At 37.2% G+C, this 18,211-nt stretch overlaps 1 protein-coding gene across 1 annotated transcript in view; it reads right to left on the reverse strand.

The window, feature by feature from the left end:
• LOC144445065 (low-density lipoprotein receptor-related protein 5-like) overlaps positions 1-14,040 on the reverse strand; it is an 18,829-nt gene extending 4,789 nt beyond the window's left edge. The window contains exons 1-7 of the mRNA XM_078134613.1: positions 13,898-14,040; positions 3,775-3,836; positions 2,522-2,636; positions 2,042-2,188; positions 1,303-1,425; positions 590-811; positions 1-169 (exon numbers count right to left, since the gene is read on the reverse strand). The exon at positions 1-169 is cut by the window's left edge and continues 9 nt beyond it. Of these exons, the coding sequence (XP_077990739.1) occupies positions 1-169; positions 590-811; positions 1,303-1,425; positions 2,042-2,188; positions 2,522-2,636; positions 3,775-3,825 (827 nt within the window). The 5' untranslated portion in view covers positions 3,826-3,836; positions 13,898-14,040. The remainder of the gene's footprint in view (positions 170-589; positions 812-1,302; positions 1,426-2,041; positions 2,189-2,521; positions 2,637-3,774; positions 3,837-13,897) is intronic.
• Positions 14,041-18,211: the final 4,171 nt, after the last annotated feature.

Genomic DNA, 18,211 nt, shown 5'->3' on the forward strand with positions numbered 1-18,211 from the left:
GGATTGACTGCTACAGCTAATGGGTCACGTTTCTTCATGTCAGAAATCAAATTAACGTGGAAAGTGTTGTCATCCATTGACAACATTCCGATATGTTCAGCATTAAAGTCAGACCAGTACAAGTTGTTATTGACAGTGTCGATGGTTATGTCTGTTGGATATTCTAGACCTATCAATGACAAGACAACATTTTATTATTTGGCTATGTTTTATTGCGTAGGAATATTTTGAGTTTTGAATTTTAATGGGACATATAGACGGTGCTGGTGATCAGATGGAGCCTTGTATAATTCAACTTCTAAAAGAATTCGAGGAATATCCTTAAATTGACTGTCCTAAAACATAATACAATGAAACTCACTGCCACAAATCTACAAAGTATCATTTACTGAAAGTCATGCACACAAAACAAACAAGACAAACAGACTGTACTAATTAAACATAAAACGTTTTTACCTGATAAAAATGATTATTTTACATCACGTATAGACACATATATTACACTATTGTGGTATGCAACTTATTAATGGTACAGTCTTACATGCACATATAATATATGCACATGTAATTGAGTAAACACAATGCATACCAACATCTGCGTCGACAAGAGTCTCAGAGTCTTCAATTTTTCCATCTATTAGATAGCCTCGATTAATTTCATCGTCTGCTACACTTGACCAGTATATCATTCCGTTTCGACAGTCGAAGTCAATAGCATAAGCACCGTCACTTTCAATCAATAACTCATTATCACCAGTTTCGGGAAAGATGCAGTGAACTCCACTAGTTCTGTCACTGTAGAACAACTCGGCTGGTATAGGAACACAAAGAAAGCACTCGTTACAAGGTAAGACATCGTGTTCTAATCGTACATACACATGACCACAAAGTAATAGATAGAATCCCACGCCCCCGTGGAATATTTCACACGAGTAGAGGGACTTTCGTCTCATAAGAGTCATAAGCTAATATGGGACAAACATTCCCTTAAGGCTATTTTCCATCATGTCTCTTTGGTCTGGCAAAAACAAAATGAAACTTGCGCATTGGATCTAACTGGAATTGATCCTTTACTTGTTGCCCCACACTTTCAGACTGTCAGGACGAGAGAAAACATACTCCCACATTATTTTGACCAGATTGTATCTTCAAATGCCGAACATAACTGACAATGGCTGAAATATCCTGTGTCATATCATCATGTCTGTCTGTCTGTCTGTCTGTCTGTCTGTCTGTCTGTCAACCTTGTAGTATAGAAAGTGAGAGATTAAATGTGTCAACATATCATGGAAAACGTCTTACCAGCACATGTTTTGTCATCTCCACTTAAAGCAAACCCAGGATAACAAAGGCAATCATATGATCCTTCTGTGTTACTACAAATATGATTGCATCCACCCTGGTTAACAGCACACTCGTCAATATCTACATTAATATGAAAACCAAGTGGTACATTTTGAATCAAAGAATGAAAGAATGAACGAACGAATCTCTATTACGCACTTACAAGTAACAGGACAACACATCTGTATGTATTTCAATATAGCAGGAGAGAGGCTAACAACTAGTGGTATATAAACTAATCGAGTCAAGCCACTCAGATAACTAGTATTCATACTAGCTGCTGTTCCCATAAAGAACCCCCCTCCTATTATATTGCATTCTATGTACAGTTTCAAGCATGAAAGAGCTGCATAGAAAGCGGAATATTTTTGCAGAAGAAAGTGTTTGCATTTATTTTTTTAAAAAAGACTCGTTAATGGAATATCGCAAAATGCAGTTAATCTAAGGTAGAGGAATCATGTGTTCTTCGTGTATAAACACGTACAATGCTAGATATATACTTGAATATAAAAATATGTCATTATAAAACAAAAACTGTTCAGAAACACTGAAACACCTTACAAATTTAACAAAATGAACTAACGATAACTTCCATAATGCAAAATGCGTTATTGTTGGCATGAAAACGAGCTGACAAGAGGAATATCAAATATATTTTTCAAAAATAGAATCAATAACGAGAAATTAGTGTACTCACCAGTACAAGACTTCTTATCCTGTCCAAGTAGAAATCCAGCAGAACACGAGCATACCGTGGAATTGTCAACTTCAGAACACGTTCCCTGACAACCTCCGTTGTTAACATTACATCCTAATGCATCTGATCCTGACCCTGTACCTGTACCTGTACATTAACAGGATATTCATAACGAGATGAACTTATGATAGATGGTGGGTATTTAGTAACAGCAATTAAATGACACAAACATAAGTTAATGTATGTATGTATGTATGTATGTATGTATGTATGTATGTATGTATGTATGTATGTATGTATGTATGTATGTATGGATGGATGGATGGATGGATGGATGGATGGATGGATGTATGTATGTATGTATGTATGTATGTATGCATGCAAGGATGTATGCATGTATGTATGTGTGTGTGTGTGTGTGTGTGTGTGTGTGTTTACTAAATAAAAAATAAAACGACTAAAAAAATATACTTTAATTACCTTTACCATCACCAAATGGTACGAAATATATTACGACAACAACGACAGCAGCAAGGCACAAGACAATTAAAGTAACGACAATAATCTTTGAACATCGCTTTCTGCCATTTCCTTCCTACGAATGACGAAAGCAAGCAACTTTTAGTCAAATAATGTGTATTTATTATAATTTGTTAACGCTGTGTAACCCTTTCCAGATATGGCTACAGTTGTGTGTTATAGGTGTTACCATGTGTATAGAGTACACAAAGTACTGGTTACCAGTGAAGGTACCACAATATCATGTTTATAATAACAAACTTGTTTACCCATATTTCAGCTTTTTACATTGTATTGAGTTACAAACACAAACTTTGTCTATGTTGTTTCACATTGATTTTTCAAGTAGGAAGCCATGATAATTTTTTTTATAAATTAAGAATGAATCCAAAATAAAGTCGAAAGCGTTATCCATATGGTCACTTTAATGCATGACGTTATCATCCAATGACCCCTTCTACATCTGTGCTATCTTTCCAACGTTTAATTTCATATTTTGTACAGCTGTTCAAACACCGTTGACATGTATATCAGACTTTAACAAACGAGTTATCACCTTGACACATGCAAACAATTATGTACAACTTCTATTAAGCTATCATGACATTGACTGTGTGGTATATTTAGTAACTTTTCAGCCTGTAGTATCATTCATTACTAACAGCTTTTTTAATACTGGTCTGCGATTCCAATAATATCAGATGCTAGGGACATTGTTCGTGATCTCACTATCAGCAAATATATGCAGACACTATCAATATCTCGTAGAATCTTAAAATTTGTTGTTATTCGACGGTAGAAAAGGGCGAAGGGAAAGCGATATTTTTTTCCTGAGAAACAGTTTAATACAAATAAATATGGATTTTCAGGTGCTTTGGGTTATGCAGAGGCTTCTCAAGGATATTACATAATGTATCTTGGATGACCATGCTTAGCGTTCTGCGGCCACAATTTTATTTATTGTTTGGAGGCATTCCTAAATATGATTCAAGAATTGACGACATTTGTTAAGCTTGAATTAGGTAAACAAATCTTTATTAACCACATGGTTAGCAAAATTCTCAGATGCAATAGTGGATTCGTGTTATGTTTTATGAAAAGAAATACCAACTCCCATCCCTGCTAAATTTACGTGGGAGTACTTCTCCAGTGAATTGAAAGGAAAGGAAACTAAAGAATCAAAAGACAACATTACAATTTGAAAAGTTACTGACCTCCAAACTTTTGTCTGAATTCAACAGACTGCTCCGGTCCGTACTTGACATGATGGTGTAGACTTCAGAAAAAGAGAAGACATTTCAGAAATGGTCGACCTGGTCAATAGTACTGGAGTGTGATTTTTACTTCGCATGATGCATATTTTAGAACTCAAGGTACTAGACTTTGAATGACATATGATTTCAAATAGATTATATGGGTGTCACAGTGGAAGTTGGTCAATATATATATCTATTTTGATGTTGGCCCTTTGATATTAATTCTGATTTATATAATAAGTTAGATTTGCCAGCATATATGATGCATATCTTTTCTGTCAGGCAAAGGTCGCAATGCTTCGATACATTTGAATAGGAAGGAGCATGTGCTATTTATTTATTTCACCGAAGTTAGATGTAAAAACTTATGAAAAAAAATTGACAATATATTAACTGTGGTAGGGACCATGGAAATAGGTATACAAACCTAGTCGAGTCCATGATCCATACTACAACTGAAATAAAATTGATGTGAGTTACAAAGAAATAGTGAAATAACTACTAATAACTACTATTTACAAGAGCTGTGAAAATGTCGAAAATGTCGACATATTGTTTTCGGGGTTAATTTACCCAATTTGCGGTAAAAACACTTACTGCCACTAATCCAGTGTACATCAAAATTAGCATGTATGATAACATCAACAAAGGAACAATACGGAAAGACAGGTCACAGCAACATTTACAAGATGAAAAATTAAAAACATTACTATGTGATAAGATATCTCTTCAGCTGTTTTTTGAACTGATATCATTTAGTAATATGTTTCGTCGTAGGAAGTGAATTTCAATGCTGAATAGCTGCATATTTGAAGTTGTGATGGCGGCTGACCGTGAGCTTTACCTTTGGAACTGGTCAACATAAGATTAAGCAGGACTGTTGTTTGCAGAGTATACCAAGTTGGGTAAACGGGACAGTGGAGGGAGCATCGAAACCAGAGAAGGATATCAATCTGACAAGCTTCTTTTGAAGAAGAAGAAGAAGAAGAAGAAGAGATTCAAGATGGTCGGATAGGTATTTCTATACAGCAGCTTAAGTGGGGCAAGATAAGACTGTTATGTATTTAATTATTTAATGATTTTGACATATAATGACGCATACGTGAGATAATGCCCCCTATAGTACTAACCTTGCTTCCCACGTATAATGCCCCCTATAGTACTAACCTTGTTTCCCACGTATAATGCCCCCTATAGTACTAACCTTGTTTCCCACGTATAATGCCCTATAGTACTAACCTTGTTTCCCACGTATAATGCCCCCTATAGGACTAACCTTGCTTCCCACATATAATGCCCCTATAGGACTAACCTTGCTTCCCACGTATAATGCCCCCTATAGGACTAACCTTGCTTCAACGTATAATGCCCCTATAGGACTAATCTTAAAAAATGCTTCCCACGTATAATGCCCCTACAGGACGAACCTTGCTTCCCACGTATAGTGCCCCCTATAGGACTAACCTTGCTTCTTACTTTCTTAATATGACGTATAAGTGAGATAATGCCCCCTATAGGACTAACCTTGCTTCCCACGTATAATGTCCCCTATAGAACTAACCTTGCTTCCCACGTATAATGTCCCCTATAGGACTAACCTTGCTTCCCACGTATAATGTCCCCTATAGGACTAACCTTGCTTCCCATGTATAATGTCCCCTATAGAACTAACCTTGCTTCCCATGTATAATGTCCCCTATAGGACTAACCTTGCTTCCCACGTATAATGTCCCCTATAGGACTAACCTTGCTTCCCATGTATAATGTCCCCTATAGAACTAACCTTGCTTCCCATGTATAATGTCCCCTATAGAACTAACCTTGCTTCCCATGTATAATGTCCCCTATAGGACTAACCTTGCTTCCCACGTATAATGCCCCCTACGGGACTAACCTTGCTTCCCACGTATAATGCCCCTATAGGACTAACCTTGCTTCCCACGTATAATGTCCCCTATAGAACTAACCTTGCTTCAACGTATAATGCCCCTATAGGACTAATCTTGCTTCCCATGTATAATGTCCCCTATAGAACTAACCTTGCTTCCCATGTATAATGTCCCCTATAGAACTAACCTTGCTTCCCATGTATAATGTCCCCTATAGGACTAACCTTGCTTCCCACGTATAATGCCCCCTACGGGACTAACCTTGCTTCCCACGTATAATGTCCCCTATAGAACTAACCTTGCTTCAACGTATAATGCCCCTATAGGACTAACCTTGCTTCCCATGTATAATGCCCCCTATGGGACTAACCTTGCTTCCCATGTATAATGTCCCCTATAGAACTAACCTTGCTTCCCACGTATAATGCCCCTATAGGACTAACCTTGCTTCCCACGTATAATGTCCCCTATAGAACTAACCTTGCTTCAACGTATAATGCCCCTATAGTACTAACCTTGCCTCCCACGTATAATGCCCCTATAGGACTAATCCTGTTTCCCACGTATAATGCCCCTATAGTACTAACCTTGCCTCCCACGTATAATGCCCCTATAGGACTAATCTTGCTTCCCACATATAATGTCCCCTATAGGACTAATCTTGCTTCAACGTATAATGTCCCCTATAGGACTAATCCTGCTTCCCACGTATAATGTCCCCTATAGGACTAACCTTGCTTCCCACGTATAATGTCCCCTATAGAACTAACCTTGCTTCCCACGTATAATGTTCCCTATGGGACTAACCTTGCTTCCCACGTATAATGTCCCCTATAGGACTAACCTTGCTTCCCACGTATAATGTCCCCTATAGAACTAACCTTGCTTCCCATGTATAATGCCCCCTATAGGACTAACCTTGCTTCCCACGTATAATGTCCCCTATAGAACTAACCTTGCTTCCCACGTATAATGTTCCCTATGGGACTAACCTTGCTTCCCACGTATAATGCCCCCTATAGAACTAACCTTGCTTCCCATGTATAATGCCCCCTATAGGACTAACCTTGCTTCCCATGTATAATGTCCCCTATAGAACTAACCTTGCTTCCCACGTATAATGCTCCTATAGGACTAATCCTGTTTCCCACGTATAATGCCCCTATAGTACTAACCTTGCCTCCCACGTATAATGCCCCTATAGGACTAATCCTGTTTCCCACGTATAATGCTCCCTATAGGACTAACCTTGCTTCCCACGTATAATGCTCCCTACGGGACTAACCTTGCTTCCCACGTATAATGCCCCTATAGGACTAACCTTGCTTCCCACGTATAATGTCCCCTATAGAACTAACCTTGCTTCAACGTATAATGCCCCTATAGGACTAATCTTGCTTCCCATGTATAATGTCCCCTATAGAACTAACCTTGCTTCCCATGTATAACGTCCCCTATAGAACTAACCTTGCTTCCCATGTATAATGTCCCCTATAGGACTAACCTTGCTTCCCACGTATAATGCCCCCTACGGGACTAACCTTGCTTCCCACGTATAATGCCCCTATAGGACTAACCTTGCTTCCCACGTATAATGTCCCCTATAGAACTAACCTTGCTTCAACGTATAATGCCCCTATAGTACTAACCGTGCCTCCCACGTATAATGCCCCTATAGGACTAATCCTGTTTCCCACGTATAATGCCCCTATAGTACTAACCTTGCCTCCCACGTATAATGCCCCTATAGGACTAATCTTGCTTCCCACATATAATGTCCCCTATAGGACTAATCTTGCTTCAACGTATAATGTCCCCTATAGGACTAATCCTGCTTCCCACGTATAATGTCCCCTATAGGACTAACCTTGCTTCCCACGTATAATGTCCCCTATAGGACTAACCTTGCTTCCCATGTATAATGTCCCCTATAGGACTAACCTTGCTTCCCATGTATAATGTCCCCTATAGGACTAACCTTGCTTCCCACGTATAATGTCCCCTATAGAACTAACCTTGCTTCCCACGTATAATGCCCCCTACGGGACTAACCTTGCTTCCCACGTATAATGCCCCTATAGGACTAACCTTGCTTCCCACGTATAATGTCCCCTATGGGACTAACCTTGCTTCCCACGTATAATGTCCCCTATAGAACTAACCTTGTTTCCCACGTATAATGTCCCCTATGGGACTAACCTTGCTTCCCACGTATAATGCCCCCTATAGAACTAACCTTGCTTCCCATGTATAATGCCCCCTATAGGACTAACCTTGCTTCCCATGTATAATGTCCCCTATAGAACTAACCTTGCTTCCCACGTATAATGCTCCTATAGGACTAATCCTGTTTCCCACGTATAATGCCCCTATAGTACTAACCTTGCCTCCCACGTATAATGCCCCTATAGGACTAATCCTGTTTCCCACGTATAATGTCCCCTATAGGACTAACCTTGCTTCCCACGTATAATGCTCCCTATAGGACTAACCTTGCTTCCCACGTATAATGCCCCTATAGGACTAATCCTGTTTCCCACGTACAATGCCCCTATAGAACTAACCTTGCTTCCCACGTACAATGCCCCTATAGGACTAATCTTGTTTCCCACGTATAATGCCCCTTATATAGGACTAACCTTGCTTCTTACTGTCTCGATATGAGATTTGTGTTGATCAATATAATTGAGATGTCCAAGTACATGGCTGAGGACACACTTACTATAGTGGTGTTACCAATATCCAGGGATCCGCCTCTGTTGAGTTTTGATAATCATATAATTAGATTTATCCAAGCTAATAGTGAGTTTATTTGGTCGGCACCAAGTACACACCTTTGTTAAAATGGTCATTTATATAATTCAAATCAATGGAGGGGGTTATCTATGAATCTGAAGAGATTGGTGTCATCCGCAAAAAGACGAAAGTTAAAGGCGTCAGTCGAGGAAGTAATATCGTTGATATATAGTAGGAAAAGACTAGGTTCAAGTATAGATCCTTGAGGTACGCCACATTTCACCTGCATTGGGGTATAGATCCTTGGGGTACGCCACATTTCACCTACATTGGGGTATAGATCCTTGAGGTACGCCACATTTCACCTACATTGGGGTGTAGATTCTTGAGATCAATCGTGTCAATACTCTAAGTTTTTTGCGGTCTTTAGAAATACCAGCTTCCGTTTTCAGAAAGATTAGACACAAGATCAGCAAGGAGTTGGTGCTATAATGTTTTCGGAAACCCTACTGGGTACTGGTAAAAATGTTGAACGTCCAGAAAAGATAAGAGCGGGTCCTTAACGACTGACTCGATAACTTTGCTAAGCGTAGGTAGATTTGGGATTGGCCTATATATAGTTGCCCAAATCGAGAGCAGATCCTTTTTATAGATAGGAGTGATCTTTGCATACTTAAGAGCATCTGGAAAGATGCCTGTAGCCAAAGAGCAATTTACAATATATGGTAGAGGATCAGAAATAACAGGACATGCATCGATGACCATTTTAGGATGAATGTGATCATGTCCCATGGCTTTACATGGGTCCATGCGATGACTTATCTTCACAATATCATTATCAATGACAGGACGGAAGAAGGATCAATGGGGACGACTTTCACCAAGATAATAATAGAAACTGACAGGCGGGGTTATGGACCATCCTAGGTTTGGGTAAATGTTTGTGAAGAAAAGATTTGAACTTTTTGGCAATCCTGTCTTTATCAGTTAATAGCATGTCCGGGTTGTTTAAAATTGTCTTGGTGATACCATATATTTATCTGCCATTCGTTGCCAAGATTTCACCAATTATATTCCGGAGTTTGTTCGAATTGCCCAAAGCATTTTGGAATTGTTTATGGTAATGTCGGCGTTTGGCAGACTTTAGCACCTTTGTCAAGCTATTTCGATATCGCTTATAATAATTACGAATGTTGGAATTATCTGGCGACCTTTTCATTTTGGCGAGTAACTTGTGTTTCTTACGAGAATAAATGAATAAGCCCTTTGACATCCATGGCTTGCGAATAGCTTTACCCTTTGTTTTGTACGGTTTGGTGGGAGCATGCTTGGAATACACTTCACTAGACGGGTCACAGAAAATCTCGTAAGCGTCATTGGGGTTTGAACAATCATCAACAGGCTGCCAGGAAACATCGCCTAATTCCGAAAGAAAAGCGTCACGGTTATAGGTCGAAAAGTCGGATTTGAGGACAGAGCTGGTTTGCGAAAAAGTCAAAAGAGTGCCCAAGATTATTTAGAAAAATAACCAAAGTAAAGTGATGACTGACCAGTCGATGTTATGCTCTTGGCTTTAAGTTCCAGATATGTTTTGATAGCTCAGTACAGCTCGGGTATCTCTTATTAGTGATGGATTGTTTGTGGGTTGCAGGACGGGTTTTGAAAAGTGTTTGAAAGACCCGTCATGCAAACCACAAACAATCCATCACTAATTTCACTAATAAGAGATACCGCAGCTGTACTGAACTATCTGTTTTGTGAAGTTGAAACGTCCCTGGCTGAACACAATACTGTCATTTAACGAGTGTTAATAAAATACACTATTTTTATTGGGTGTTGACTTTCTGTTGTTTCAGATATAATCTAGATTTTACACAATAGCATATAAGTTCCAACTCCAATCTGTTGCATAAACCACAGCTGTTGGAAACAAGTTGCTGTTGATGTAGAAAACACGCCCATGTATCTGATACGAACCTAATATCAAGTATGAGATGACGATAACACACTCGTTATCACAGTATGGTTGACGACTTTGCAAATAAAGTTCAACTTATAAGATTGTTACGTCATCAAAGCAGCTGGGTGGGTAATACAAAGAAAAAGAAATTCCGTCTTGATGAGTTCCGTCATTTCACATTACATGTATCATGTAGATAATTCGTTAAAACAATGTGTGGCAATGGTACCACTCTAAGTTTGGGAGCGGGGGAGGGGAGGGGTACAAGTTGAGAAGTAACAATCTAAACACTACTTGTAAATAACTTATCCAGTCGGCCAGTGCAACTGGTGTTGCCATCTTTCACAAAACTAAATATAGCAATATGACAAATTGATAAAAGTTCGTTAGTGGGATTTATTAGCGGGGGGAAAAACGTTTGTGCGTATTCTGCCCAAATAGATTACAGTATAACCTGTAACATTTAGACTTGTGAAATGATAAAAATTACGTCATTTTCATTAAATGAATATAATTTATAAGACAATAAATTGTCATAGGCAATAGAGGTAACATACGTTGACTTTGAACACACACAGAACAACTGTTGGTACAAAAGACAGCTGGATATATGCAAATTTATCATTGTTAATAAATTATGATAGCGACCTTCTATGAGAGATTGTGTTGTTGCCATGTAAATACAATTTGCATAATTACACCAATACACGTAATTATCTCAACTCAGTATATCTATTTGTAAATTAAAACGAAGCATGTACATTACGTACCAGGTCATTTGAAACCGAGTATGTTTCATGTCTATGCTAGCGCTAATCTGTTCTGTACCAGTGAATATCCAGTAAGCGATCTCACAGTCACCTTTCCATGCTTACTGTGATGCATTACAGGCTGACGTCATATCGATATCGTACGAGCAGCATGACACACCTTAATTTCAGTATGTCATCATTGAGTTGAAGTCTACCAATTTTTTTTTTATTTGTCAATAGATAGTTCAAAGAGTTATTGCGATAATTCGTACATAACATGATGCGATATCATATCATTATAATCTGTCAACTAGGACGATGAATCTTATATATTACCTCTCAATCACGCACATGCTATTTTTCGTTGCTAAGAGAAATATAGGGACAGGTTTTAACATATGGATATGATGAATGGTATTCATATCTAGGTCTGTCACGATAAGACCCGAACGTTCACATGCCGAGACATAAAGGGCAGTAGCAGCAGTAACGATACCAAATCAACAAGAACAACAAGAACAACAAAAACAACAACAACAGCAACCACCACCACCACCACCACCACCACCACCACCACCACCACCACCACCACCACCACCACCACCACAACAACAACAACAACAACAACAACAACAACAACAACAACAAAAGAACAACGACATATTAATGTCAAGGATATATAAGCACATAGGAACAATGCTAATAGCATGAATGTACACGTCCTGAAATTCTTTTAAGTCAACTAGTGTCATCACTATCTATTTCCTCTACGTTATCTATTGACATCTTGTGTTGGCAATACTTAACACGTTCAAACATGGCCATTTGTGCCCCCCCCCAATAAAAAATTACAGGTGTTAAGATTTATCCCCGAAATCACTAATATCGAAAAAGAATTTAAGGTCAAAATGTCAGGAAGCGGAAAGCGAAAATGCATATCTTTATGTGAGCTTATTTACTGCTTAGCGATTTTCCTACGTTTAAAACACTTCATGGTCGGTACTGTATTTACTTTAAAACAGAATTTAAACAGACCAGATGTTTTTTTATTGGATTATTAATAACTTTATAGGAGAACGCGTTAATAGGTTATTTTGATCATACACCCGACTTATGTGAGTGCGCGTGAGGGTGGGGTGGGGTGGAGTACAGGTGAGGGTGTAACCCCTCTTGATCTTTGAGCCGTCCCGATACAGCGGACCAAACCCGCACAAACAAACCCGCTATTCACGTTTTAAAATATGTGGCCATAGCTACGCCCCTGTTCAGTACGTTGTCACGTGATTGACCTAGACTTTCAATTGATGTATCGTACATAATAGAATTTTTAAAAATAATACCCAATTCACTCTTTCTTTTTAACAACGAGTTATTAACACGACAGCCCGGATGTAAATGAAATAGTACATTTTAGTCGAAAATTCTGAAGATAATTTTTTCTATCTAATGAGTAATGTAAATTTAGCACGGTTGACAGACAAATGTGTTTTGTGTGCATATGTGTGTCTATGTTCGTGTCTGTCTGTCTGTCTGTCTGTCTGTCTGTCTGTCTGTCTGTCTGTCTGTCTGTCTGTCTGTCTGTGTTTATTTGTTTCTTTGTGTGTGTGTGTGTGTGTGTGTGTGTGTGTGTGTGTGTGTGCGCGCGCGCGTGCGTGTGCGTGTGTTTGGGAGGGATGATATTGATGTGTGGTTGATTTCCTGTGAGATAATTGATTAGTACGGTAAACTGATATAATTCTGCAACTGTTGTTATAGCTCTTTGAACTAGTTTTGTTTCACTCTGTTTTCTGTTTTCTGTTTTCATCTGTGTGAACTGTCAATTAAAGTTGTTCTTTTTATGGGATGAATTAAGCGTTTCTGATAATGACTACTGTTATCTCGCTTTCTCTTGTTCCCAAACAGATAACAATACTCTGCCTTGTTTAGATACATTAATAAACTGTGGGTGATGGTTATTATCAAATAATATGGCACGTTCTGCCATTGAAGTCACAATAATGTTATGCTATTTCAACATCCCTTTGAAACGTGATATGACAAGTCTAATGAATGGATCGACAACAATGGTTGTCTGTGATATACGTATCACATTCAGTAGCACGCTTTGGATTCAATTATCATTGTGTCCTTAATTAGCGATCGTTTTTGATGAGCGTCGTCAACCAGCCAGGAAGATTGAAAACCCAACGTTTAAAAGTCGAACTACTAGTGAGTGAAAGTCTTTGTGATTCATTTGATTTACCAAGCTGGTGAACAGTTTTGGTCGCCATTTGTTGGTACCTGCTGCTTTTAAATTGTAATTCCACTAATAATGATAAACACATACAAAACACATTTGGCTAAAAAACCTTTCCAAAATATTAGTTAATTCTAGTTGCCACGGTGATATATCCATCATCATTAGTAAATGGCACTCTTTCTATTAGTGTACTTTTGAACTAAAATGTTATATTTTTCCGCAAAAAGAGGTTGATAAAAGGTAGTTAATACACAGATAATAGTGTTAGATCGACACTTTTATAATCATAATTATATTCATATGTTAAATTTCCTGAGATAAAACATATATATAGTAATTACGTAAAGCATTCCTGTTGTCTTTAGTCTACTATATATCAGTAGCAATTACATTATACCATTTGATATCATAACTATAAATGGCAATATCTACTTTGAAACGACGGCAGTGAAGTACGAACAACGAATGAATGTGTATATATGTATGAACAAAATAGTTTTGTTACCTTTACGTGGTCTATACAGATGTTATCGTAGAGTGATGTTTCCTTCCACAAAAAAGATAATAAGAGATGAAAATTCTCCAATTTTTGAATCAGAAACGGAAGTCGTATGATCACTCTCACTAACGTAAGTCAGATAAAACCAGTGTGACCCCAAACACCGCATTAATCTAAATTTAGATGTTAGAAGAATTCGAGTTACAATGCCAGCCAAAAACGACGGTAGTACCGATAGCGAGGCTGAGGAATATATTCAAACGGCCAATAGCTCAGTCATGTTCACGGACGTTAAGGAAGATGAAAAGTTACGATATGATTATGTATAAAAATGTGAATCAATCAAATATATTTCCTTGGATTTTAATAGAAAACTCACAAACAACAACAAACAACAAATTTAAACCTCACAAATTACACCGATCATATTTTTTTATGAGTGGACTTCTAAAAATTATATCGGTATGGCCATTCTAAAAAAAACCGTATGACATTGTCATACCAGCATATGTTAGGAAGGAAAATACTACAACGAGATATTATAATTTAAAAAAAACAACCGTGAATGAACATAGATTCGATGGATGATGTAAAATATAGTAACCAATTGATAGACAAATACTAGTATGAATCCCTATAAAGAGTCTAGATATTATGTATAAATGGTTGCATTTATGCTGAATAGGGACATCCTCAATTAATAACACAACAAATACAATAATATATCTCTGATAACTCGATGTTAGCTATGTTATAGATATCTAGGACTTTATTGCGTGTATGCTTCTGACACGATTTAATTTTGATATTGTATTTCACTCTCCGTATCACTTTAACAAACTATTGTTTACAACAAGTGTTAGTCTAAAGTTATCTACTGTTTACAACATTGTGATGTTCTAAGTGTTAGTCTAAAGTCTCTTCCTTTTTTGCCCAAAGTGTTCAATTATTTACACATATCTACATATTAGTACGGTATGTTTATTTACTGCAATATTTAACAATTCGCATAGTGTATCATGATCTTTGCATTTTGACCTGAAAATACTTTCAGCATATATATTTTGGAAAGCAAATACATTGTTGCTGGTTGGAAATTCCACTCTCTAATTTTGTAGCTAAATATATAACCTCGAATATTAGTTTGTGATGATATCAACTGTACACTGACCTGAACTCCCTTTATAACAGAGTATACACACGAAATCATTGTATTCATATTATGATACGCATGTACGTGTTTCTACATCCTCTTCGATCAATCAAAATTAAAACAAATATACTGTATTGTCAGCATCTCTTTATCTCAATGTTATCAACAGTCATGTCGTACAAAATTACGAACATATTGATATCTTTTCAGGGAATGGTTATCTAAATGTAATCAACAGTCCGGCATTATAATGCGAGAAATATATTAGTATTGGTAACTTTAAATGATTTTGAAAAACTGAACTGAATCACGTAGGAATATGCAAATCGCAAACAATCAACAAAATAAGGGGTGACTATAGGTATACGACTAGTTAATAGTCATTTTGTTTAATCTTTTTATCTGTGACGAGACATAACAGGTAGCATAGACGTTATATACCCAGACGCAAAATGAATACTTCCATAGAGGTTGTAGTTCCTATATCCTTTGTTACCATCAACATAGTATTACCTATGCAGTTATTATATGTAATTTGCAGCATGCCTTGTTAAGAAGTAGGGCACACAGATGTTGTCATCGTCAATGTGTGATTCAAGTTACATACGGTAGGTAATAAAGCGATGACATGTAATTACTATATGATTACAGATAATAATGAATATTTCAAAAGAGAGAAGTCTCCATATTATATATATGTATGTTGTATTATACCCTATATGAACCACTCCATACGATTTATTAATTTTGTAAAATATTTAGTCACCCTTTATTCATTTATGGCAAATGACTATTATACGAGTTTTTCGTAATTTGTGATGAGTTCGGTATTTCATGAAGTGTTTAACATATAGAACTACAATCTCTTGAGCTGGCAATTTGTATGGGGAGAGAGATATGTATTGTTTTATCTCATAGCGTCAACACATTGCATATTTGTATTCAACATTGAAGGCGGGGGTCTATATAAAAGATGTACCTATCGATTCAATCTGTAAGGGTAAAGGACTGCATTCGAACAAAATATACGGGATTTGTTTTCTAGTCATACCACATCGCGCGTACGGTAATGCATGTTGACGTCACTAATTCTGCGGTGGTCCACGTCATAATACGAGTCGAACACTCAATGGTAGGAAATCGACAGTATTGAGCTTGTGTATGTATGTATGTATGTATGTATGTATGTATGTATGTATGTATGTATGTATGTATGTATGTATGTATGTGTATGTGTGTGTGTGTGTGTATGTGTGTATGTGTGTATGTATGTATGTATGTATGTATGTATGATATTCTTCCCGATATTACTTGCTGTCTTTGTTCAGCCGGAAACATTAATGCATCGTGGATTGCATTTGAATCGTGCCTTCAGGTAACCAGAATTTCCCTTGTCTAAATAAAGAAGTAATTTGAAGAAAAATGTGTAGATATTTCTTTGGGTCACAGTCAGATCAATTACATGCAAATCTCCCAAAACTCTATGCGGATTCTAGCTATTGTAACAGTTAATAATCATAAGCTAGTTACAAGTTTAATATTTATTACCTTATTAATGTCTAAAGTGTAGGCTATGCAAATTATAGACCCTGATCACGACAAGATCATCATAATTAATCAAGCCAAAACTAGTTCACAGTTGGCATTGACACAAATGTGATACTTTGTATACATAATAAGAATTGACCTAACTATCAATACGAAAATAACTGGATGGAGCAACAATGGAATCAACACCATGATAGTGTTTGTCTTTGGTACACATATGCTTAGATTAACGAGTATCAGGCTGACAAAAGAACTGACAACTTTGTATTATAATCCATCATTACCTGCTGTCAACACAATCTGTCTCTCAGTTTGACCATGACATGTTCACTATCATTTATACGCCAACGACCTTGACAGGTTCACCATCATTTGAACACTAATAGTGTAGTTCAATATTCCATTGTATATATTATGTAAATCAAGTTAATGTTGCTGGTCCATAGGTTGAGCTATCCGTGTTGTTGTTTTATCAAAATCAATGAAGCTGCACGTGCACCCTGTGATATCACCCAGTATCACCCACTACGTGTACGTGCGGGCCTGAGTGACCCTTGGAAAGTCTTGGACTGACTGGAAAAGTCTTGACAGTACAATAGCGATGTGATATGATAGGAAGACAGAACTAGCTCTAGAGTATTTGTCCTCCAAATTTGAATGCAATGTTTGGATTGTAAATGCCATTACAAAATAGAGAGCTTTGTGATATCTTTGCATCTTTGGTATCATGTGGATATGGCCAATTCTATGCCATTGGATTTTCAGTACTTGTAACTCTATACTATATTTTGTATTTTGAACTGTAGATATAAACTGGTAACCCCAAATATCAACGGTCCTACCATTTACTTACATATTGTTCAAAATTCACATAATTTACAGGCAAGAGAAATGGATAGTACAGATAGGGCAAATATTGGAAGACCTTTAACTTTTTACTGTGATATGTATGTACCTTTTATTTTACCTGTGTGTATTCTCTTTCGTGACAAGTGGCAATAAAATAGTCGACATCACATGATCTTTGGAAGATCTGGACGTGATTGAATATATGCTCGAGACGAAAAATGGACCGAGAAACTCAAGCCTCAATACCATCTTGTGTAGACGATTTAATAGTATACTTTTTGTTAGCTTTGTATAATATGAAATTCATCAACTCAAAAAATTAAATATTTCGCTGCCTGACTCGAAGGAAGAATGACAACATTATTCCAATTCCTTATGATTTTAGCACAGCATTAGTCCCCGTTCGCTCTTAAGCAGTGTCAGAATCATACACTGACATTACAATGTGGTATAGTATCACTTTTCTTATTCCAGGGTTCCCTCAATTTGATTTCATCAGGTCGGCAAAAGTTTATTGTGGGGATATAATAGGGCGTTTTACATTGTGGAATTTGGTTGTGAATGTATGCATTTTCTCTTCTTTACATTTCAATCTATTATGAAACTTGTTACCATTTGTCTTTAATATCTTTACACCTTTAAAGTCATTTACTATCAATTGTCACAGAATGACGAGTGATGTCGATCTAGCTTACGTCTTACAATGATTCACGGATTCTGATGAACATACGCAACTACTGTTGTCATGATAGCATTAATAGTTTCATGTA

Source organism: Glandiceps talaboti, chromosome 13 (assembly GCF_964340395.1).
Source record: "Glandiceps talaboti chromosome 13, keGlaTala1.1, whole genome shotgun sequence".
Classification (NCBI taxonomy): Eukaryota; Metazoa; Hemichordata; class Enteropneusta; family Spengelidae; genus Glandiceps; species Glandiceps talaboti.